This window comes from Pseudopipra pipra, chromosome 8 (genome assembly GCF_036250125.1).
Source record: "Pseudopipra pipra isolate bDixPip1 chromosome 8, bDixPip1.hap1, whole genome shotgun sequence".
In the NCBI taxonomy this organism is placed as follows: Eukaryota; Metazoa; Chordata; class Aves; order Passeriformes; family Pipridae; genus Pseudopipra; species Pseudopipra pipra.
Window position 1 is genome coordinate 4,076,838 of NC_087556.1, and position 21,421 is coordinate 4,098,258.

The 21,421-nt window shown below is 45.3% G+C and overlaps 2 protein-coding genes across 8 annotated transcripts; both read right to left on the reverse strand.

Annotated features, from left to right (window-relative positions):
* Positions 1–735: 735 nt before the first annotated feature.
* On the reverse strand, positions 736–11,397 carry VPS26A (VPS26 retromer complex component A). 7 transcript variants are annotated; one of them, XM_064662267.1, is made up of 10 exons: positions 11,280–11,363; positions 11,023–11,037; positions 7,888–8,037; positions 6,132–6,204; positions 3,973–4,129; positions 3,363–3,527; positions 2,841–2,947; positions 2,475–2,543; positions 1,747–1,889; positions 736–1,052 (listed from the first exon to the last, which is right to left on the reverse strand). In XM_064662267.1, exons 1-10 carry the CDS (start codon positions 11,346–11,348, stop codon positions 939–941), a joined length of 1,062 nt encoding a protein of 353 aa, XP_064518337.1. In that variant the 5' UTR covers positions 11,349–11,363; the 3' UTR covers positions 736–938. The 7 variants fall into 7 exon arrangements, with proteins under 7 accessions (XP_064518337.1, XP_064518333.1, XP_064518331.1 ...); XM_064662263.1 differs by lacking the exon at positions 11,023–11,037 and having other exon boundaries at positions 11,272–11,397; XM_064662261.1 differs by lacking the exons at positions 11,023–11,037; positions 11,280–11,363 and adding an exon at positions 11,206–11,255.
* A 362-nt stretch (positions 11,398–11,759) lies between these two features.
* On the reverse strand, positions 11,760–14,258 carry SRGN (serglycin). Its single transcript, XM_064662269.1, has 3 exons — positions 14,080–14,258; positions 12,244–12,391; positions 11,760–12,088 (listed from the first exon to the last, which is right to left on the reverse strand). Exons 1-3 carry the CDS (start codon positions 14,168–14,170, stop codon positions 11,875–11,877), a joined length of 453 nt encoding a protein of 150 aa, XP_064518339.1. The 5' UTR covers positions 14,171–14,258; the 3' UTR covers positions 11,760–11,874.
* Positions 14,259–21,421: the final 7,163 nt, after the last annotated feature.

Here is a 21,421-nt window from a genome sequence, read left to right on the forward strand (position 1 = left end):
GGATGTCCTTGGAGGACGTTTTGCCTCTCCTGTCAGACAGTTAGGGAGACAGACTGTGAAGACAGTGGGATCATGAAGCCGGGAGGAAAGACGGTATTTGCAAAATAATCAATGTTACCAGCATTTACTTTGTCAGTAAGAGACAACTACTTTCAAACACTTCACCGCTCAGCACCTGAAGGTGAACTCATAACAACACCTGCACAGTCACTAATTACTGGGCAATGAGCCCCCAAGAGTCAGGAGTGACTCCCGTGAAAGGCTTAGAGAAGTTTGGTAGAGAGAGAACTGGGGGAGGGAGGGCAAAGATGCTTCCATTCTTTGCTACTGACAGATTCAAAGCCTTTTAGAACCCGTGGTGAGGTGTCTGAAGGCTCCACAGTTATCACAGTCATGTACATGCAGCTTTAGTTAAACCCTGTCCAATGTAGTAATTAGGAGTCTTAGGACAAATTCACCGTAAACATTGAGTTTTAGTGTGATTTAGTCAATTGTGTCTTACTGCAGTTTCAAAATAAAACAAATGCAAATAAGCAACATCGGAAAGAAACATGCAATAAACAACATGAGAGAAGGGAAATGCTTTAGTCTACATTGTAGAGGTGAGCAGCAAAAATCAAGTACATCAGCCTACCATGCATGGAAATAACTAGATTTAAGCTGACACATATCCAAGTGCATATAACATTATCAAATTAAAGTAAATGTGCAGTATAAAATAGTAGCTTAAGAAAGTTCCAGTGTTTGAGAAAGCACTTTATTTTAAGTGTATATACATACTTGAAATTTAACTGAAGAATGCTTTAGTAGTATGGGAAACGCAGCACTGCAAGATGAAGGAAGACAGTTGTAAATGGGAATTTTGGCCTTCTTTTCCCACAGGCTGCTGCCATCTTTAACCTGCTGAAGCATTGCAAAGTTTTTCACCTTAGACCAGTTCACATTTCGGGTTGCTCAGCAGATGCTTGTGACTCTGGAGATTCAAATCGCTGGTGAAAGTTTGTTCGTTGTTTCCTCAGCTTCTCAGGAGCTTTTCTCCATAAAATTATTTCCTGTTTGAGGAAGAAAACACTCTTGAAACCATCACTTACCATTAAGGCAGAAGCATCAAGTACCTTAAGTTCCTGATAAACAAATACTTTTTGGGAACATAAAGAAAAAATAACCAAAAACAACACCCCACAAAAAGCTCTGCATCCCCCTGCTTAACACTGCAGTTCATATGAAAGTAACAGAAAGACAACACAATTCAGGTTGCATATTTAGTTACTGAACTGTGCCTGAACGCTTGCAATCTTGAGCAGTCACCTCTTCCTTAACTATCCCTACTCCCAACTTCAATAGTATTAAAGGGTTCAAGAAATTTTTCTTCCACTTTTTCTCAAAATTCAAAGCCATCATAGCCACTGCATGCTCCAGCTATCTCTTATTTTCCAAGTCTAATTACACTGCCTTGTCTACTCTGTAAGAGGAAGATTTGATATAACCTGCACAGCTTCATTCCAGTGATCCTTTTGGCTATTCCTTTTCTCAGCATCACCTCATCTTTTGTAACATTTGAAGCCAAATATCTTAGCTCTTATTACAATTTTGCAAATCTGAACCTGGGCTAATGCTGAGAGGAGAACTCTCTCTGCAGCAGTTTAAGAAAACAAGCAAACCAATGCATCTCTAGCCCATTTTACCCACAGAGTGTTTTGTACAACAGCCCAGATAATTCTGCAACGAGATTGCTACAGACTATACCTGCTGCTTGAAGTATCGTCTGTCTTCTTCATCCACAAGCACCAGATTTAAGAAGTACCTCACTGAAAATTTTTTGTTCACATCCCTCATTGTTGGAGTTGGGTCGTAGCCTGCTAAGAACAGTCTTATAGGAATCGATTCACCTTAAAATAAAAAAAAAAAACCACCTTAAATTAGTTCTTTAAAACTGGAATAATTAACATAGTTTCAGAAAACACGGAAAATACAGGCAGTTTCCCAAGCATTGTCTGTGCCCCTTCCTTGGTTAAAGAAAAAAAATACACAATGCCCCCCCAAAACAAACAAAAAAAACACCACAAACCAAAAAAAAAGAAAATTAAAAACATAACGCTGAGCACAGAGGCAAGTATGACATGAAAAGTGGGAATCCTTCCTCACTGCAAGCAAGGTAGGCAGGAAAGGCAAAAGGATCAGTATGTTGAAATTTCTAGAGCTGGCCTATACCATGGAGTCAGGTTTGATAAAAGGATCAGTCAGAATTTCCAATGGTAAATAAGGGGAAAAGTTACTAGGATCCCAAGTGAAATGTAATAAGTCAATAAAAATGTCTGATTTGAATAGAAAAATCCACCATCATTTCAGCAACCTAAGAAGTGTGGTTTCTGCAGAAAAAAATAATTATCTAAGCCATCTCTCCTCCCCCAGGTGTTTTAAATACAGTTTTAAACACAAAATGCTTGCCTTTTAAAACAAGCACAGTTACTTACCTTTAACTGGTGCACCATCCATTATTTCATACTTTGCAATGGTTTCAGTCTCTGTTGTGGTGCTGGGTCCTGGTGAAACAAGTTTTCACTGTGAGAACACATGGTCCAGTCTCAAACATTTACAAAGCTTTATCACACAACTGCCATCCCAAAGCATTTAAATTAAGGCAACACTGCTGCTTTGTCTTGCACGTGAGTTACAAGTGGCCAAAGCAAGCACACTACTAAGTATCCTCGCCAAAGCACAACAGGCACATGGGAGTCAAACCCCAGAGAGAAGGAAGTGCTTGAGCTAAAGCTGCAACTACTGACTTTGCTCTCCAGGTCTGCATCCCAGCACACGAGCTGCCGTTTCGTTTCTCTTACCAATTCCAGTGATCTCCTTTTTGATCAGCTGCAACTCCATGTGCTGAATTTTTATTCTCACTAAGAGGAAATAAATTTTTCCAACAATCACATCCTTTAAGTGATACCTTTAAAAGAACAGAATGGGGGTTTTCATTAAAGACTAAACACAACTCTCACATCTTGAATCCCAAGTTACACAGGCGGTTATGTTATCTGCCTGTTAGCTTACTTCCCCGCTGAGATCAGCACCTCAGCCAGAGCAGCACCACTCGAGTATTCCCATTGCTGCAGTATTAGCAAAGGAGGTGCTGTACTCAGACTGAAAAGGCACAAACGCAAAAATCAAGCCTCAAATATTTGCTAGTGACCTTCCTATCAGTACTGCAGGCAGAACAGACAGGTATTTCTCAGCAAAGGCCATTGTGTAATTAGCACTTTACATTTTAAGTCTCCAGAAGCCAACGCTGTTCATCCAATATTACACACTGAGCCCTTTCATCCCCAGTTATTCACCTGAATGTGTTTTGAGTTGACACTTACTTTGACTTGTTGTATTCAAACTCTATATGGAGACAGTCCTCAATGCCCACTTCCATTTTGATGGAGTTGTTTACATCTGGGTAGGTAGCGAGCTGATGGACAATCAGATCATATTCCTTCACCAAGTCTGACAGACGCCTCACGATTGTCACTTTTAGAAAATACCTAAAAGAAAGGCACTGAGTTACACAACGTGATTCAGAATTACCTGAGGTACAGATACTCTTTGAAAGACCAGTGTACTTTCTCATAAGACTAAGTAGAAAAGAGTAAGACATCAAAACAGAAGACAAAGCACTCATAAGTAGAAATGTGGCAGTGCTTTCTGCAGTTGTGGGTATGCTGGTTTTTTAAAAGGAGAGAACATGGACCATCTTCACCTGATTGAGCTGCAAGAATTTGATTTATACAAACAGCACTGAGTAATTCCAAATTAAGTAGAAAAGGCCACATTATAACACGATCCCAGCAACCCCAATCAAGGCACACTAATTACTGGCTGATACAGGTCCCATTTAATAACCAAAAGGAGGAAGGGGAGGCAGCATAAATGCTAAATTATGGATTTTCTGCAGGGGAGGAGAGGAAAGAAGGTTTAACAGTTACAAACCTCAGTCTGACGTTGGCACCAATGTAGGATTCATATGGCTTTTCAACCTGCATGAATTCAAAGTCATAGTTTCTGCTTTGGGTCAGTTCTCCAGGTAAGGCCAGTTCTTTCACTAAGTTTACAAATTCATGGGTATTGCTTTTGTCATTGAAGAGTTCTAAAGTTAGGAAGTTAAAGGAAAACATCTTTCAGTGTTTATTTTCAGCAAACAAAACTGTCTCTAATTTGGCAGGAGTATGTGAGAGTACAACAGAAGCAATTAATTTAAAATACACATATTTGATCAAATGTTTTGTCCAGGTTTTCAAATTACCTTCAGTTCTAGCAACCCACAGTAAGCATTCCTGAAGGGCTAACTGCAATGAACAGAGCACATGTCACTAGCATGGCATTGTTTTTTAATGACAGTTTAGCTAGCTTTAATAAGCACTTCTTGCCTTGCACACTCTGTAATTAGCATTGCCTGGTTTTGGCTTCCAGCATTTATTGCTGCAGGGACAAAACCTAAGCAATGTCAAGGCTGGCTCATTTAGGACAGGCCAGCAATCCTAACCGGTCTCCTGCAGATTAACACCACCTATCAAATGGTTTACTGTTACTACTAGTCTACAATCAAATGGCTTTTATGACCCCTGGTTGAAGTCAGTCATTTGGAAATGAGCTCTTAAGACATAAGTGCAGACAGAGCAGTTTCACAGCAACAGCATCTCCTGTCCCCAGAGCAGTGTCACTTACCCATCCCTACATCTGGGTCAGGCAATTCTTACCAAAAATTACCATAAAAATTACCCTAAAAATCCAAACCCAAGCACTTCAGTATCTAAAAATAAGCTTCTCTACAATTCAAACCTGAACATCAGTGGTAGCTGGTTTTACACAAACTGAAGCTTTTCAGAAAAGAATAAATGAACTAAACACACCAACTCCACAGTTTATCATGGCCAATTTGGTAGAAACTAACACTAACTAGGAAATGCTTACTTTTCTAATATGGCCACAAACTATCTAAGGTGTACCCGGTTTGCTATGACAAGCATTTCTCTCATACAGAGTTTATTTACTGCTGCATATCCAATACCTTTTGTGCCAGCCAGGAAAGCTGCTGTACTCTGAGAAGCTGGTTTAGAGTAAGTCTTTGACATGGAGTTAGTCTCCAAACAGTGCAGAGAGATCCCACTACTGCACTGCTTTCTGCATTACTATATGAAAACTCAGAAGGATGAAAGAAAACACGGGAAAGCACAAAAAGCAGGAGCTTAAACCACTTCTGCATAACTCCATGGACTTCTAAATGGTAGCACAACACAAAATCCCAGAAACACACAAAATTCAAGAAACACTGCATCAAATTAAAGTCATTTAGAGAACTTATAAATCAGAGTAGATGAAAAACAATCTGTACAGCTATTACAAGACAACAGATTAAATGAAGCTGACATACATGAGCTCTTTTTTTTCCCATCTGCAAATGCCTCGTTCCCATCACAGTCCTGTTTTATTCTGGAAGTTTGCTTTTACAGCTCCCTGATAAACCTCAAAGTATAAAGCAGCAGGTGCCAGTACTCAGTCACACCTGCAGTGCAGAGAGATCACCTTGACTGGTAAGAGGTTAGATATAATAAGGATTCCCCATAGTTCAAATCTGAGCAGACTTAGGTACAGTCTAAGCAATTTACATTTAATGTCAATACCACATTATCTCGCTAAAAAGCACAGAAAACCTCCAAAGCATCAATCATGGTTTGTGTTAACAGTATAAAACTAGGTTTTAGAGAACCAAGTACCATAGAATTTTAAATTTTTTGCTGTAGGCTGCCTCATCATTTATTTTTTATGCCTCTTCTCTGTCAGAGGCATAATTAAAAATACCAAAATTTAGTTTTCAGAAATCTCTGGTGGTTATTGAACTTTTAACTAGTCTGAGACAAACTGAATATTCACCATTCTCCTTCACATATATATCTCTCTCCCAGTGACTTTCTCACTACAAAAAATTAGTAATCTCTTGCTTTAAAATACGGAGGATATAACTTCCCTTTGCCATTTATCATCCACTAATCCAACCAGGCTGCATTGTTTGAGCCAAACTGCTGGCAGCCACAAATGCCAAGTTCCATAAGCCACAAGCCCCTAACAGCCCCTTTATAGCTTAAACTCACCAATTTGTCCTACAAATTCAATTCTAATTCCTTGGTGCTCTAGTCTCTTCCCATGCTTCAGGGAGACGTTCACCTACCAAAGTAAAAAGAAGAAAAAAAAAAGTTACATTTTTCCAACACTTTAATACATCACCTCAGTAATAGGGAAAACATATTAGCACATGCCTATGAAAACTAAGACCTCTTCTCAGTGGCTGTCCCCGAGCTTGAAGGCAGCCAAATCAAACAGCTGATTATAAAACTAAGCATTTCCAAGGCACTACTAAAGCATTCAAGAAAAATCTAATCATCCAGAGATTGAATTGAATAACTAAGCTTGAAACTTCCAAGTCCCAAAATTAAGAATCCAAGCCAGAGCTTAAGCAGAGTTCAATAAGCCAGTTGTGATCCTTTTGCCATCTTTGAAGGCTGAGAGCTTCAAAGCATCTTCTGACAGTCACATTGGAAGTCCAAAAAAGAACTGCCACCAGATGCATTCCTTTCAAGTCAAGTGAGCTTCAATCCCTTCCTCAGCAGATTGCAGCTAAATATTGGTGTTGGAGAAGTCAATGAAAAAGAACAGATATTGAAACCTTCTATGAAGGCCTTAATTTGTGACTTTGATTCTCACAAACAGACAAGAAAAGATTCCACAAGGGAATACTTTCTATGGAAACATTTAAATATTTAAGCATATATGATGTTTGCTTATGAGAACAGTGACGACCAAAGAAATTCCTGTACTTTAAAATCCAGTATATTGTCAATATCTGAGTAGGAAATAAACCACTTGAATAATCCATCTTTGGGTGAAAAGAAAGAGAGGGTAGAGGGAAGCTGTCCAATAAGTGACTGGTGTTCCAGACCTCCTCATCCCACTATGATTGTGTTAGTCAAAACTCATGAGGCACCTCTCAGGCATCACCAACACAAGCAAGCAGTGCTCCAGTGATCACAAGCTTCTCCCTCAGCCTCCTGAGTCTGAGGCCCATCTTGTGTGAGTTTCACATCCCTGGAAGGATCTTTACAGAGAACCAAGACCTTTGCATGGAACAGTATCTCCAAAGCAGGAAGACGCGCAGTGACAACAGGCCAGCCAAGGTCAAAGCAGGCATTTACAAGTCCATCTCAGAACCCAGTACCCAGCTCAAGTTTTTGGTGGAAAAGTGCATGATAACAGAAATATTCAGAGAGCAAAGATGACTCCAGTGAAACAGAACAAGGAGTTCCTAAGTGCAACACTGAACATAGAGAAATCCCTCTGGCAATCTAAACTTCATGGTCTTTTTTCCAGTAAGAAAAACTCTTGTTGATTCAGTAGCCAGCCGAAATTCATACATTCCTCCTCTGATGCAATTCCAGAAACCACTTCAGGGCATGAAACACAGGGTTATCTTCGGGGTACGCAAAGCAGGTTGACTGTGCCAGCCAAAGATTACTGTTACCTGTGTTAGATTGTGGATTTTGGAGTTCAAGGGGAAGGGGAATCAGAGGGATCCAGTTTGGAACAGTTCTCATCAGCAGCAATGACAGGATTGCACATCTTTGCACAAAAAGCTTATTCATAAACACAGGATGACTGGAAACAAATAAACAGCTACTGTTCAGTTTTATCAGCTGCCTGGATGATTATGGCTGAAGAGATCACATATAGCAAAACACTTTCCTCTTTGAATAACACCACAAGCTGAAAATGCAGATCCCATAGCCCTCCTACATGCACCTGCATGCCAGAATCAGTACAGTAATTAACAGTCACTTCTAAATAAATATGTACCTTTCCTGAAACAGATTCTCCATCGTAGAAGAGAAAATGCTTTTCTACTTTACCATCTTCTGTTTTGATTTCTGCTGGTTTTCGTGTTTCAGCATCATTAAGGACAACATCAATCTCACAAACAGGAACGAAAAGGTTTCCAAGAAAACTCTGCAATAACAAGAATTGGATAAGTTACTACACAGTGGACACTCCATTTTAAATGTGATGTTTACTTGCAGCTGTGCACTATACACGGGGGAAAAGCATTTGTGCTTCCATGAAGTTACAAATCCATTATGTATCAGAGACCCAAGAAAGAGTGATGACAAAGGACAGTTGTTCATCCAGCAAGTAACTGAAATCATGTCAGTAACAGGCAGTGACAGTTCTTACAAAATATATAATTTATAAAAAGTACAGTGTAGTTACTACTACTCAAAGAAAACACACTAAAGCAAAGCAGGGTGAAAAGAAACAACAAAAGGGGGTATCATGCAAGGCCTAAAGCATCTCCCTGGTCAGGGAAGGGGAATAGGGACTTTATTTGCTGCCTCTGCCTACACCCCTAGTTCTCTTTAACAAAGAGAGCACAAGCAGCTTGGAGAGGCAGCAGTTCTCCATACAACCACCTCAGCTACACAGCTCTGCCAGCACACAGAGAGGTGTTCCAGGTGTACCTGTAACACTGCTCCAGGCACAATGTTTGTGCTCAGCTCACCACAGCACTCCCCAGGCTGCAGCTCTGATCGCCCCAAACACAAGACCCTACAAGAGATCATCCTTTGACCTCGCACAAACACTTCTTACAAAGGGCTCCAAAACATCAAGATTAGTACAAAAGCAAACACTTTCCTCCTGAGAATTAGACACTAATCTGCTTTGATGTACTAAAGCAGACAACACTTCACTAATTCATGATGATTTGGGGGGGGGGGGTTTGAGAAATTACATTATGTTCTCCACGAGAACATCTGTTTCAACTAGATAAATTTGGTATACATGAAACAGCCTGTCCTGGTTTCAGCTGGAGTTCATTTCTCCTAGAAATAATTTCTTCTAGAGTTAATTTGTTCCCGGTAGCTGGCATAGTGCTGTGTTTTGGATTCAGTATGAGAGCAATGTTGATAACACACTGAAGTTTCAGTTCTTGCTGAGTCGGGTTTATCCCAAGTCAAGGATTTTTTTCTGCCTCATGCTCGGACAGTCAGGAGGTGCACAAAGAAGGTGGAGGGGAGCATAGCCAAGTGATCCAAACTAGCCAAAGGGATATTTGTGTCCTGCCCAGCACACAGACTGGGGGAGTTACCCAGAAGGGGCCAGTCGGGGTCTGGCAGGTGGTGAGCAATTGTATTGTAAATCACTGTTTTTTCTTTTTATTATTAACTATTATTATTATTATTATATTTTACTGTGTTTCAATTACTAAACTGTTCTTATCTTAACCTTCAAATTTTACTTCTGCTTCTCCTCCCCATCCCAGTAGGGTGGGAGGTGAGGGAGCAGCTGCCTAGTGCTTAGCTCCCACTTGGGGTTAAACCACGACAGTCATTCTCACTTCACCAATTTAATATAAAACACTGAGTAAGAACACGTTCCAGGACATTCTGGGGACCTGAGGTTTGAAATGTTGCATTAATAACAACAAGCCCAGAGGAAAGTTTGGTCTGAATGCCACTGCTCAGCAGCAGTAACACTTTGTGCTTACCCCTCCAAGCCAAGCAGAGACACAGTGCAAGCTGGAGCTATAGCATCCACACAAGACTAAACTTTGTTCAGACAGCAATCAGCCCTAATGCAATCCACAAAGATGTATATAACTAACTGAAACCCAGTTATATCCACTTCCCATTCTGAGGGGAAAGCAGCAGCAGCAGAGGACCAACAAGGTGGTCAGATGTAAAACTGAACTGTCTTCCAAGTCTCTGCCAAGCACAGATTTGCACTGACTGCCAAAAAGATGATTTTTTTTTTTAAAACACTGCACACCAAAACCATTACTGACTTTTGGCTCCTGGGGAAGAGCAAAAAAAAAAGTTTGAAGAAGAACTCCAAATTTTAGACTCTTTTAAACATAAAATGCTTTTGAGCATTGCCCACATTTTTTCCTTAGAAACTGTACTCATTTCCCCAAAACTAAACAAGAGAGCACGCCACCTCTAAGCAAACAACAAGATGCTCTCACAGTACCTTCCAACTCTGAAGCTGCACCATAATTAACAGTCAGCCAGACCTAACACTGGTAACATCACTTCTCAAGAGGCTGTGAGCACTTCAGAGCTAATCTCGAAAGGGGGCAGTTGATCTCCTCCAGGGAGGACAAGAACATACGGAATAAAGAAATCAACAGCTGGTATCTCCCCCAGTTGCTGTCGAAGATACCGCCGCAGGGAAACTATGCAAAACAAGAAGTATTTTAAGAAGCCACCATACAGCTTATTATATTACAGCTTCGGAGAATGCAGACGGAGAACTGGGGTTTTCAGAAACTCCTGTTTCCGAGCGTTCGGACGCCTGGCTGTGCTGTTGGGTTTATGCAGAAGACAGACGCTGAAAATGCTGCTACATCGGGGCTAAAACCCCACAGCTCTGAGTCCTAAGTGCGAGTGAGAGCTGCCCTGAAGGGCCTGGGGGGCTCCGGCAGCTGGCACAGGGTGCAGAAATCCCAACCTCAGCTTCCTCCCGAGCTCCGAGCGGCTTCTGGCCCCCCAACAGGGGCAGAGACGCGTCGGGGAACACGAACACCCCAGAAACACACAGCGGATCGACCCAGGGACTCTTTATAACACGTATTTTTTTACTCCCCGTTAAAAACAGCCCTCGGAGCACGCCCAGCGCTCCCGCCGGGCACAGCGCGGTCGCCCTTCCTGGACGGCGCGATCCCGAGGGATCCACCCGTGTCCCGGGACTATCCACGCGCCTTCCCCGCCCCAGCCCCGCACCGGCGTGGGCACCGGGCACCTCTAACCCGTACACAGCACTAAAACTCCCCCAAACCCTCGCTTTTCGAAGGACGCAGGGGGAGCGGGAGGCACCGCCCTGCCCAGGCCGCCGCCGCCGCCGCCGCCGCCTCAGGCGATGGCGGAGCAGCGCTGCCCCCCCGCCCCGCGCTCCCCATGGTACGCGCCCCCTCCGCTGCCCCCCCCCCGCACTCACCATGGTACGCGCCCCCTCCGCTGCCCCCCCCCGCACTCCCCTCCGCGTCCCCCGGGCCCGGTCCCCCGCACTCACCATGGTACGCGGCCCAGCCCCCCCGCACTCACCATGTTACGCGGCCCAGCCCCTCCCGCACTCACCACGGTACGCGGCCCCCCCGCGCCCCGGCTGCCCCGCACTCACGGTGGTACGCGGCCCGCCCCCCCCCGCATTCATCATGGTACGCCCCCCTCCCCCCCCGGTACTCACCATGGTACGCGCCCCCTCCGCAGCCCGGCTCCCGCGCGCACCAGCACCAGCGCCCCCGGCCGCGCGCCCCTGGTCATGTGACCTTACGGCCCGCTAGGCCACGCCCACACCCCGCTGGGACCACGCCCCGCCGCACGTGACCGATCTCCCCCGTACCCCTCCCGCTCCGTGCCCTCGCGGAGAGGGCGCCGCCTGGCGGCCGGGAGGCGGCAGCGCTGGGGGGCTCCTGTCGGGAAATAACCAGTCTGACAAACCTGTTTTTCGCAGGATTTCGTGGGGGGATTTACGGGATACGCGATTAGCTGAGTGTTGTAAAAGTGCAGAGGGTTGGAATTCATCCCCGCAGAGCACGATGACCTCCCCACAGAGCAGGCTGCGCCCCCATCGCTGTTGTTCCCCCCCCGGGATGGCTGCCACACACACACACACATAAAAAGCCAGTTCAGACTGAACAACAACGTTTTCAGTGAGTGAAAGCAGTAAAGATCTTAAGGCAAGGTTTTTATTGATGTGGAGTTGGTTTAAAAAACCGCTTCATGGCTGTCGGGTCAGGCTGTGGGGAGGACTCAGCGAGGGAGCAGGACGTGAGGGACGTCTCAAGCCCTACAGAAGCAAATCCTCCTCCGACAGCTTCTCCTTCAGCTTGGTGCCTTGCAGGCCCTCCAGGAAGACAGGCAGCTTCGCCTCAGAGAAGCTGTCACTGTCACCAAGCCCTGATCCAGAGGCTGGCTCTGCTCCCACCATAGTATTGGACCCAGAGCCAGAATCCTCATCGGAGAGAGGAAATATGTCACCCAGCTCCTGGTATCGCCTCATCCTGAAATGCAGAGAGGCATTTTTACATTATACATGAACATACTAAAGCCTCATAGTACCATGGGCGAGCCACGCTGTAACAGGACTGTCAAAACAGGAATAATGGGCGGGTTTGGGTGCTGGCTTTAATGACAAATATGTTTCAAATGAACTTACAGGGATGGGTCTGCCATGGGAGGAAGGATCCTGTTGGCTCCACCAGTGGGCAGGTAAAACCAGGGCCCCTTCTCCTCGATGCAGTTGGCGGACCACAAGTCAGGGCGGCATCTCACCCTCTTGTACCTTGCCCTTTGCATGGGAGCACCTGATGGAATCAGCCACGCGTTATTCACCAGGACCAGGGTGTCATTCACCAGCTCCTATTAACTTTACGAGCAACTAATTTGTGTGGCCCTGATTGCTCAACCACCAGAAACTGAAGTAACCCTGAAGACTTTTCTTAAAATGGCTACTGATATCCTAAGTGACATCTTTGCCATCAGAGACATCACGCACATCTCGCACACAGCACCAGGAAGTGCGTGAAAAATCCTGTGGGAAACCACTGCCATCACAGCAAGGCTCATGGGACATGGCACAGGGACCTGTGGTCTTGGCTGCCTGCAGCTCTCCTTGAAGCTGGTGGAGGTATGTGAAAATAATGTGAAAATCTCTAGGGACACAGCACCCAGCAGAGAGCTGGCTCATGTGGTCTCCCTTCCTCTGTTGGCTCCAGCTCTGCCCCTTCGAGTTCAATGGGCTGAGTTTTGGTGGGGAGGTCAGAAACTCGAGGTGTGCCTCAGGAGCAGATCTGGGGTTTATGTAAGCTCTCAGAGCACGTTTCCAGAGGAGACACAGTTTGGGTTTCTCCTAGACATGACAGGGTCTTGTAAACCAACCATTTTAGCTCTGGTGCTCCCCAGGTACCTAATTCGGGCTGTCAGTGGTCTTCAAAAAATACCAAAAAGCTAAAATAAGGATCACACAGTAAAGATAAAAGCAGTGGCATTTTGTCCTTCCCCTCAGTCTCGTTAATTAATTTTCCCTGAAGCCTCCTGGTGCATTCTCCACCTGTTGGCACTTTATCTATTTTTTTCTCAGTTTCTGTAATACTGTCATTTCTCTGTAATTACACTTTTCTACTGCCCTATATATTTCTATAATGTCCTGCATGACTTTCAGCTATCTCCTACACTGTTCTGTAAGAGAAAAAATATTTCACGGGTGTAATTTCCTGCTGCTTTTACAGCGTGTTCCTTTTTCATACTTATTTTCTCCTCCTAGCATATTATTAAGGAGGTTTTTTATAATAACAGTGGCAACAAAATGAACAGCTGCAGCTAAAAAAATTGCAAATAAACAACTTAAGAAAAGCAGGCCATAGTCCCTCAAAGATCAACCTCCAAGTAGTAATACATAATGAGAGCCTATCACTGTCACAGCCTTTGTTTATGGACAACATGCTTGAAAAGCATTCTCTCTCATGAGAAATAAATCCACAGGGCACATATCATCATAAATAAACATTTCCTTTTCGTAGTTTTAGTGCTGTGTGTTGTAATATTGTACCAAATAAACCGTTTAGTTTCATCATACTTACAACTAACTTCCTTTCCCGCTCCCCCCAGAAAGCAGAGTTATGACATGGGAACTGTTACATACTTTGTCTGTAACTACATGACTGAGTAACAGCAGCAACCAGGTAATTATGAAAGGGACATTCAGAAAAGTGCATATTGAAATATATAGACTGAAAATATACACACATCCAGCAACATATTTTATCAAGTCTTTTCTCATAAGGGCTGGGACATTGAAATGCTCCACTTGCAAAAAAGCACCTTTTCTTACCATTCTCCCTCCAGAAGATTAAATGTTAGCAAAACAGATTTTCTGAGTAGATCTCATTACCCCAAAAAGAAGGCCAGTTTGAAAATTTCAGAGGCTGCCTGCTTGGCCTACACTGCATAGCCCAGAAAGAGGATTATGGAGAGAACAACCGCCCCGTTTTACCTTGTGCTGTGTATCCCACAAAGAGGATTAAACAAATAGCCAGGAAAATCCTCCCGTTACATCTGATAAGGAGCTGCATTTTGGCTGGCATCCCTCTGCTCACAACCAGCCTTCGCCACTGCTTCACACTTCAGAAATACGGCGGAGCGAGGAGATCGACTTTGAGAAAAGGTTTCCAAAACCCCAAACCCAACCCATAACCTGCGTCACCACTTCCTGACTGACGAGAGTGAGACGTACAGAAAAGCCCAGCACTCTGGCCTCCCAGCCTTCATCACTCCAAATGAAAAATCCCCCCTGCCCTCATCCCCAGCTGTACCTGAGGAGAAAAGCAGACCTGGGACCCACCAGCTGGACTGAAGGCACTGCTGCTGGCAGCGCGTGGTCCAGTGCATCCCACTCAGAGGGCTCCAGGGCATTTACTGTTTCCTCCAGAGAGAAAAAACAGTGCTTCATGTTCCCTAATTTTCAGTCAACTGCATTTTTGCATTGGCACTGGCAGTGCTTTTCCCTGCCTCAAGCCCATGCCAGCCCACCAGGAAGGTTAGGAGGGAGCTATTTGCAGTCAGTGCATGTTTCACCAACTGGGGAATCATCTTTTTCCACAAGAGTAAATTATCTGTGGAGTCTCATGACAGTTTTGGGTTTGTTTTTATTTGAAAACAGGATTTACATATTCACAGTAGAAGTGAGAAAAATGCATTAAGCTAGAGAATATATTCTGGTAGAGGTGTGTCAGCTCCTTTCTGGAAGGGCATAGTTGATTTGCTTGGCCGGATCATCATTGTGTGGCATGAGCACTCCGTGGAGCATGACAAAAGGTTTGGACCACATGTGGCTCCACAAGGAACCAGTCTGGAGAGCCATGGAAGCCCTTTCATAGACAGACAAATGGAAGCTGCTTCTCACCTGGCTCGACCCTTTTGCTTGCTTTCTGGTTGTGATTAATCCAGGCTTGAGTTCGCTTAAGAATAAATTACAAACAACAACGTTATCAAAGCACTGGGGGGTTTTCTCAGTCTGCTGGATTCACTGGGGCATAGGCATGTGGGCCTGACATGCTGCAGCACTTTCAGTGTAAGTTGTCTGTGGTAAATCTGTTTTTACGTGGCAGAAAGTCCACCAAGGCCCCTGGTGAGGATCTGGGCTGAGTGGTGACTTTCCCCAGAGCATGGCCTTCTACCAAAACCCCATGAAGTGGCAGGAGAGACCCCTCCAGCAGCTCCCTCCCCTCTCTGCGCTGGGATTTACCACCGGACTAAGGGATTGAATTGCACATCCAACCTCGGTGCAATTTATTATGAGCCTCTGCACACGGGGGTTTTTCTGGCACGGGAAAAATAACAAACTCAGACCAAGCAAGTGGGGAAGGACTCACATGCAGTGGTTACTCTCACCAGACTCATTTCTACTTTGTATTTTTAGCATCGACTGTTTTTTCTTTTCTTTCTGCTCGAGGCGGTGCTCAGCACCAATAGGAAGCTGGGCAAACCTGTGTGGGGAGGCGATCAGCCTCCACCTGCCGAGGGCTGCGGAAACTGTCCCTGCAAAAACACCTCTCATTTTCCACTGGTCACGGGTACGCGCTGGCCTGTTCCACACCCCTGCAGCGTGCACAAACAACACCCCATGTGGGACAGCATCTCTCTGCTGGCTGTTTTTACCCTTCCCACCACCCCAAGACATTTTCCACCGTTGGCACTGGAAGCCCCACGGGATGCAGCCAGAGCAATGCCCACCATGGGCATGGCTGTGGGTGGCTGGGGATCCTGCAGGAGCCAAGGGAGCTGCAAAACCCCTGTATCTGGAGGGGGATCTCACAGAGCTGAGTTATCTGTCTTGTACCATCAGCTGATGGGGGAACTTGTAGCACTGACAGTTTTGCCACAGAGTTTTGTTATTTTCTTTTGTGTCAGCAGCATGCCTCAGGAAATGAGATCACTTTACATTTGGCAACTATGGGAAGACCAAAGCAAATTTTCACTCTCATCCCACGTACACCTGAGAAAGGGGGGGCCTGAAGCCTCTGGGGAGGGTCAGCCTGTGCCCATCTCCCATCCTGCTGTGCTCCACTGATGCCTGCACTCCGCTGTGCTTGGCTTCCTATGAACATGGAAGTGATTGGAGACCTGGATATGAAACAGTCTGGGATGTGCAAGTCTTAAAAGTGCCCTTTGTGGAGTGTCATGGGATGCCCGAGGAACACAGTCTGTAAGCCACTCAGGACATAAAATGCAAATAATCAGCTCAAATAAAAATCTTTACTTGGGCTAAAGGCCACAAACTGCAGGAAGTTAACACACTTTTTTAAACAGAGACCAGCACATGAGCTATACTATATTGGAACATTAACCTTGAAATGTGCCATGGCATAGCTATGAGAGTTTAAGAGAAACAGGATTTTAAGTCAAATATTTTAAATCCACAGAGGAGAGGACAGTCACCATACCTAGGTCGGCTATCTCAAATCTACCCTCCATAAACTGCAAGGAAGGTTCACAGGATAATACTCCTGTGTATATAGACCAGATTATTAAATACCCCAACAGAATAGGTCTATAAAAAAGAAGAAGATAAATAAGGAGCAGGTATTTGAGAACACAGTTTGCTCCTGGAGCCTTGCTTACAGCTACGGCACTGAAGTACTGCCGTTATTTTCAAATCACATGCAAAGCAGATTTCTTAATCTGCAAAGCTCTTGCTTTGCATTTTTCTAAGGCATTAATTTGGGGAGTGGGAGCAAGTGGAGGGAGGGAGCTGCCCTGGCACTGTGCACCCAGCCCCTTGACCAGACACCCAGGACTTTTCATTACATGCCTGAAAAATCTGGGAGCAGACCCTAAGCTATAACAAACACTTCAAAAGCTAAAGTGATGAACTGCTCCTTAGTTGTAATTCTCAGGGCTGTTTTATCTCCCAACTGGCTTCAGGAGTAAAGACTGATTTAGTATCACTAAACGTGGACCACATGTCCTGCTATGAACACATCCATTCTGCTGATGAGGGCAGGGAATGTAGGGCAAAAGAAAATCCCAGCAGTAACCCAGAGGGGCATCATGGGGGTGTTTCAGCCAATTCTTTGGACACAGCCCCTGCTCTGCTCTCGCCCAGGTAAACGCTGAGGGAGCAGCTCAGTCCGGAGGAGTGATCTGACACAGCGTGTCAGGCTGCTCTCTCCACTGCCTTTCCTCCCCAGGCAGCACAGGTTTACTTGGCAGTTTGTATCTCCACCCAGCATCCAGATGGACAGATAGGCTCCCATGGGTGCAGGGGCACCCACAGTCCTGGTGCTAATCAGCGAGGCTTGCTGGCAAGGCACTATCTGTCCAGGCAGGGGTCCTGATAAGGAAGTTTCTCATTGATCTGCTGAGAAATCAGATCAACCTAACTGCTCTGGGGTCATTCTGCTCTCAGGGGGCAGGTTTTCCCCTGCCCTACCTGATGGGAGCTCAGTCCTGGCTTCTGTGGGAATCCAAGCTGACCCCTGCACCCCTCAAACACACACCCCCAGTGGAGCAGCAAAGCTGGCAGATGGCTGGAGCAGTCAGGGCTCCTGCGGTGCTGGGCCCTGCCTGTGATACTCAGCTCTTTATTTGCTCCACTGAGAAAGTGGAAATATTTAGTTTGCACAGGTCACAGATCTGGGGAGCAGCTGGTACATCTGTTACAGGCAGAGCTGGAAATGAGAGTCAAGATGGCAACAGAAAAAAGAATACAGGTCAGACAGCACAGGGAGAGTATCTGAGTGGTAGCTGGGTTCAACACAAGGAGCATTTGTTTTGCCCATATTGTCCTTTGGGAAGGCAGAACAGGTTTCTTCCCTGACACTCACTGATGAGGTGGGGTGAGATTGGTGAGACCTGGACATCCAATGGGCCCTGAGCGCATTGATCCATCTCAGGAAGAACCCATGAGCTGCCCTGTTAAATGACCCAAAATCACCCTAATGCCCCTCAGAAGTGAGCTCCCTCCAGGCAGGCAGTCCAGCTAGATTTAAGGATGCTTTCTGCCACCAGCTTATATTCAACCAACCAACCTCAGGTGACTGAATGTAAAAATATATCCCGCCTCAAAACAGCAAAGAACTGGCAACCCAGGGAGGGAGGTTTGGGTCCACCTAAGAGGATTTCTAAATCCAGCCCTGAGTAAAGCTTAATTCTTAACCTGGATCACATCTGAGCTCAGCACTTGACTCCTGTGTTCACCCTGCACCCAGAGCATCACGGCCCACCAGCATGGCAGGACATGGCACCCCCCAGCCTCTCGTGCCACTGCCTCCGAGGGCACTATCGGGACCTGGCTCAGGGAGATAAGATTCAGATCTCGTAAGAAAGTGCCAACGCTCATCACGTAGAAATCAGGCACTTGCTGCCATCTAGATCACACAGAAGAGCAACTCCTTGTTTCTTCCCATGACTAAGGTCAGCAAGTCCACCGGGAGAGATTTGTGCTGGAAAGCCACAGCTGCATCAAGATCCGACGCAGCCGCTGACTGACAGGAAGTTGCCAACGGCCTTTCCCCATCAGCAATGTCCTTCTCTGCCAGAAACATTAACCAAGCAATGGGCCTGTCCTTCAAGTGGAGAAGAGCAGCTTTCCTTGGTGCTGGGAGATGTGATGCTTTCTGCTTCCTCATGTGAAGCTCAGTGCAGCAGGAAGTTTTGGCTGGCAAATTCAGGACTATGGTTTAAAAGTGACAACTTGTTAAGACATGACACAGCAGCCAAGCTCTGGCTCCCAATTAGAGAGGCAATTCCTGCAGCTGTCTGTCCTTCTTTAAAACTTCATCTCAGAGCAGCACCAGCCCAATAGTGCAAGCAGGACCTGCACAGAGGAATGAGGGGGCAGGGAGACCCCTTCATGCAGCAGATTGTTGGAAAAACACCCCTAAAAACCACAAGGAATTATCAAGGGAGAGAGGGATGGTGGGACAAAGATGTTTTCAAAGCAAAGCTGGTGCCCTGTTCCTTTTCTTTTACCCCATGCATTTCGCCCACGGATCTCAAAGTAACTCTCTGACATTTTTACTCCTTTTATGGTATCCAGTGACTAACACCAGCTCACTCCATCACATGCTCATCCCAATTTTTCACTAATTCCTCTTTGTTTCAGCAGAAAATTGCATTAAAACCCTCAAACAGTGAAATCCTTACATCCCGGTCTGATGCCAACTAAGTCTCTTTTACAGCAACAGTGAGCATGTAAAAAGACTTTATGTATCTTTTGTGTACCAGATGTCAAGAGCTCAAGCACTAAACATTTAAAACATTGCTAAAAACACTCAAATTATTAAAGCCTTTGGTGTTAAGGCACCACATTATCAGTTACTTCCCCCTAAACAAACACTCAATACCACAGACATTTTCTGTTCCGAAGGGGAGTGCCACATTTGCCAAAGGTGCCGTGTTTAGTATCCTAACAGTCTGTCTGGCACATTGTCCAGCTGCAAAGACACAGCCATACAATGCCTTTGGAAAAAAGGCAGCCAGGCAAACAGTCCTCTTCAGGAAATCACTGACTCTTTGTATGCCCACCTGTGACAAGGAAGAGCTGGAAACCACCAGCCAAACTGCAAAATGAAAAAGCACTAGCAGGTACTTTGGATGGAGTTCCTGGGAAGTATGTAAAAGCACATTTCAAACCAAAAATTAGTCATCTGAAGTGAGCTCTAATGTGGCTAAAGATGTTGCAATAGAGGAGGAAAGAAAGTTGACAAATGCTTCTCACCACAACTTTAGGCACTTGGTTTTAACGCAACAGTCTTTAGTTCTGTAACTTCAGGACTCCAGAAGGGTTTGCCTCATGAGCTGTCACACCAGCTACATCCTCCTTTGCAGGACTACACCTGGGCACCTTATAATGGAAAGTTCCATAGAAAACATCTGGGTAACACCAACTTTCTGCGTCTTTTAAAAGAAACACACAAGTAAAGCTCATCTTTGCTCTCTCGATGCTGAGTGAAAACACCAAACAAAGCTGAGATGTGCAAAGCCACGTGTAAATACCATCAGTCTTATTTCTCCTTGTCTGGTGTTAAGGCTCCTCAGGCTCCTGCAGCACTTTAAATGTGGAAGTGCAGCAGCAATCACACCCAGTGCTGCACTGAGACGCTGACACATCTCCACCGTGCAGATACAGAAGGAACCATCCACCTTGCCAGGACCACATGAGCGGGGAGGACCAAAACTCCCAACAGAGGAGCTTTCGGGAGTGCAAACAGGGCGAACCAGCCTGGGGACCTTTTGCTTTTGTCATGCCGAGGTAGCAACCGCCACTGGAGCTCCCCTTGCAACACGGGGACCTGCTTTCCTGCTGCAAAGGGAAGTGAGGGCTCGCTGCTGCCCACAGCCCCCGGGGCTCCAGCTGCCTGGAGAGCAGCACAGGACACAGCTGTCACCTCCTGCCACCCTCCTCCTGTCCAGTCCCCTCGAGAGACAACCACTAAAGAGCCTCCTTTGACAGCCTTGTGGGGAGAGACAGAAAACAAGGCACTGCTTTCTTTGTCTCACAAAATATTGAAGCACAGCACATCTCATGTCTCTGGCCAGCATGAGAATTAAGAGCGCTTCAATTAAAACTGCTTTTAACCAAACCAATACACTCCCCATGAGCATTAGACTCTAGCTGAAGAAGTACGCAGGTTTTAGCTCCGAGGTCAGGTTTCACACTCGATACAAGTTCTGCACAAACATGGACTTCTTGTAAACCTCACTGCTTTATGCTGGGTAAGGAGAAAAACTAGTACAACAACAGAAAGAAGGTTTCAGTTGTAAGACTTTTCTGCTGTACAGAAAGGAATAGAAATGCAGGTTAAATGGAGTTCACAGGAACCTAATCTTCAATTAATCTTTGAAATAAATGCCTGACCTCACACATACTTTACAGTTAAAACTCAACATTCCTGAAGGGAGCTTTGCTGCCTAATCCAACAAGCTCCCCACCTCCTTTTTTTTTTTTTAATAACTAAATACACAATCTTACATAAGTTCATTCTCTCAAATCACTGAACAAACACTCTTTGCTTAAAAAGACATGCCTTAAAAGAAGCAAAGCATAGTGTGCTGTACTGAGCATCTGGCATGATGTAGTCTCCAGTAATAAAATATAATTAGCTGGCAGGATCCCTGAATGTTGACTCCAGGAGATGGGAGAACGGGCATCATTTGTTTCTGTAACTCCACGTGCATTTATATGAAATGTATTTTAAGAAAAGCTGCAGAGCTGAAGTATTCTGGGATGTCTTTTAAGGAGAGAGATCTCCAAACCACAGTGCCAGTCACCACACAGCTGCACTGAAAAAGCTCTGATCCGTCGTATTTCCAGGCACTCTATGGACACACTC

What these genes read in the sequence shown, in the direction of transcription:
- VPS26A (XM_064662267.1), bottom strand. Translation starts at nt 11,348, where the DNA reads ATGACCAGGGGCGCGCGGCCGGGGGCGCTGGTGCTGGTGCGCGCGGGA. An exon ending in TTTGAATACAACAAGTCAAA is followed by an intron (nt 2,948 to 3,362) that starts GTAAGTGTCAAC and finishes GTTCTTTTAAAG; the next exon opens with GTATCACTTAAAGGATGTGA. An exon ending in GGATGGTGCACCAGTTAAAG is followed by an intron (nt 1,890 to 2,474) that starts GTAAGTAACTGT and finishes TTTTATTTTAAG; the next exon opens with GTGAATCGATTCCTATAAGA.
- SRGN (XM_064662269.1), bottom strand. Translation starts at nt 14,170, where the DNA reads ATGCCAGCCAAAATGCAGCTCCTTATCAGATGTAACGGGAGGATTTTC. An exon ending in TGTGGGATACACAGCACAAG is followed by an intron (nt 12,392 to 14,079) that starts GTAAAACGGGGC and finishes TGATTCCATCAG; the next exon opens with GTGCTCCCATGCAAAGGGCA. An exon ending in CCCATGGCAGACCCATCCCT is followed by an intron (nt 12,089 to 12,243) that starts GTAAGTTCATTT and finishes TCTGCATTTCAG; the next exon opens with GATGAGGCGATACCAGGAGC.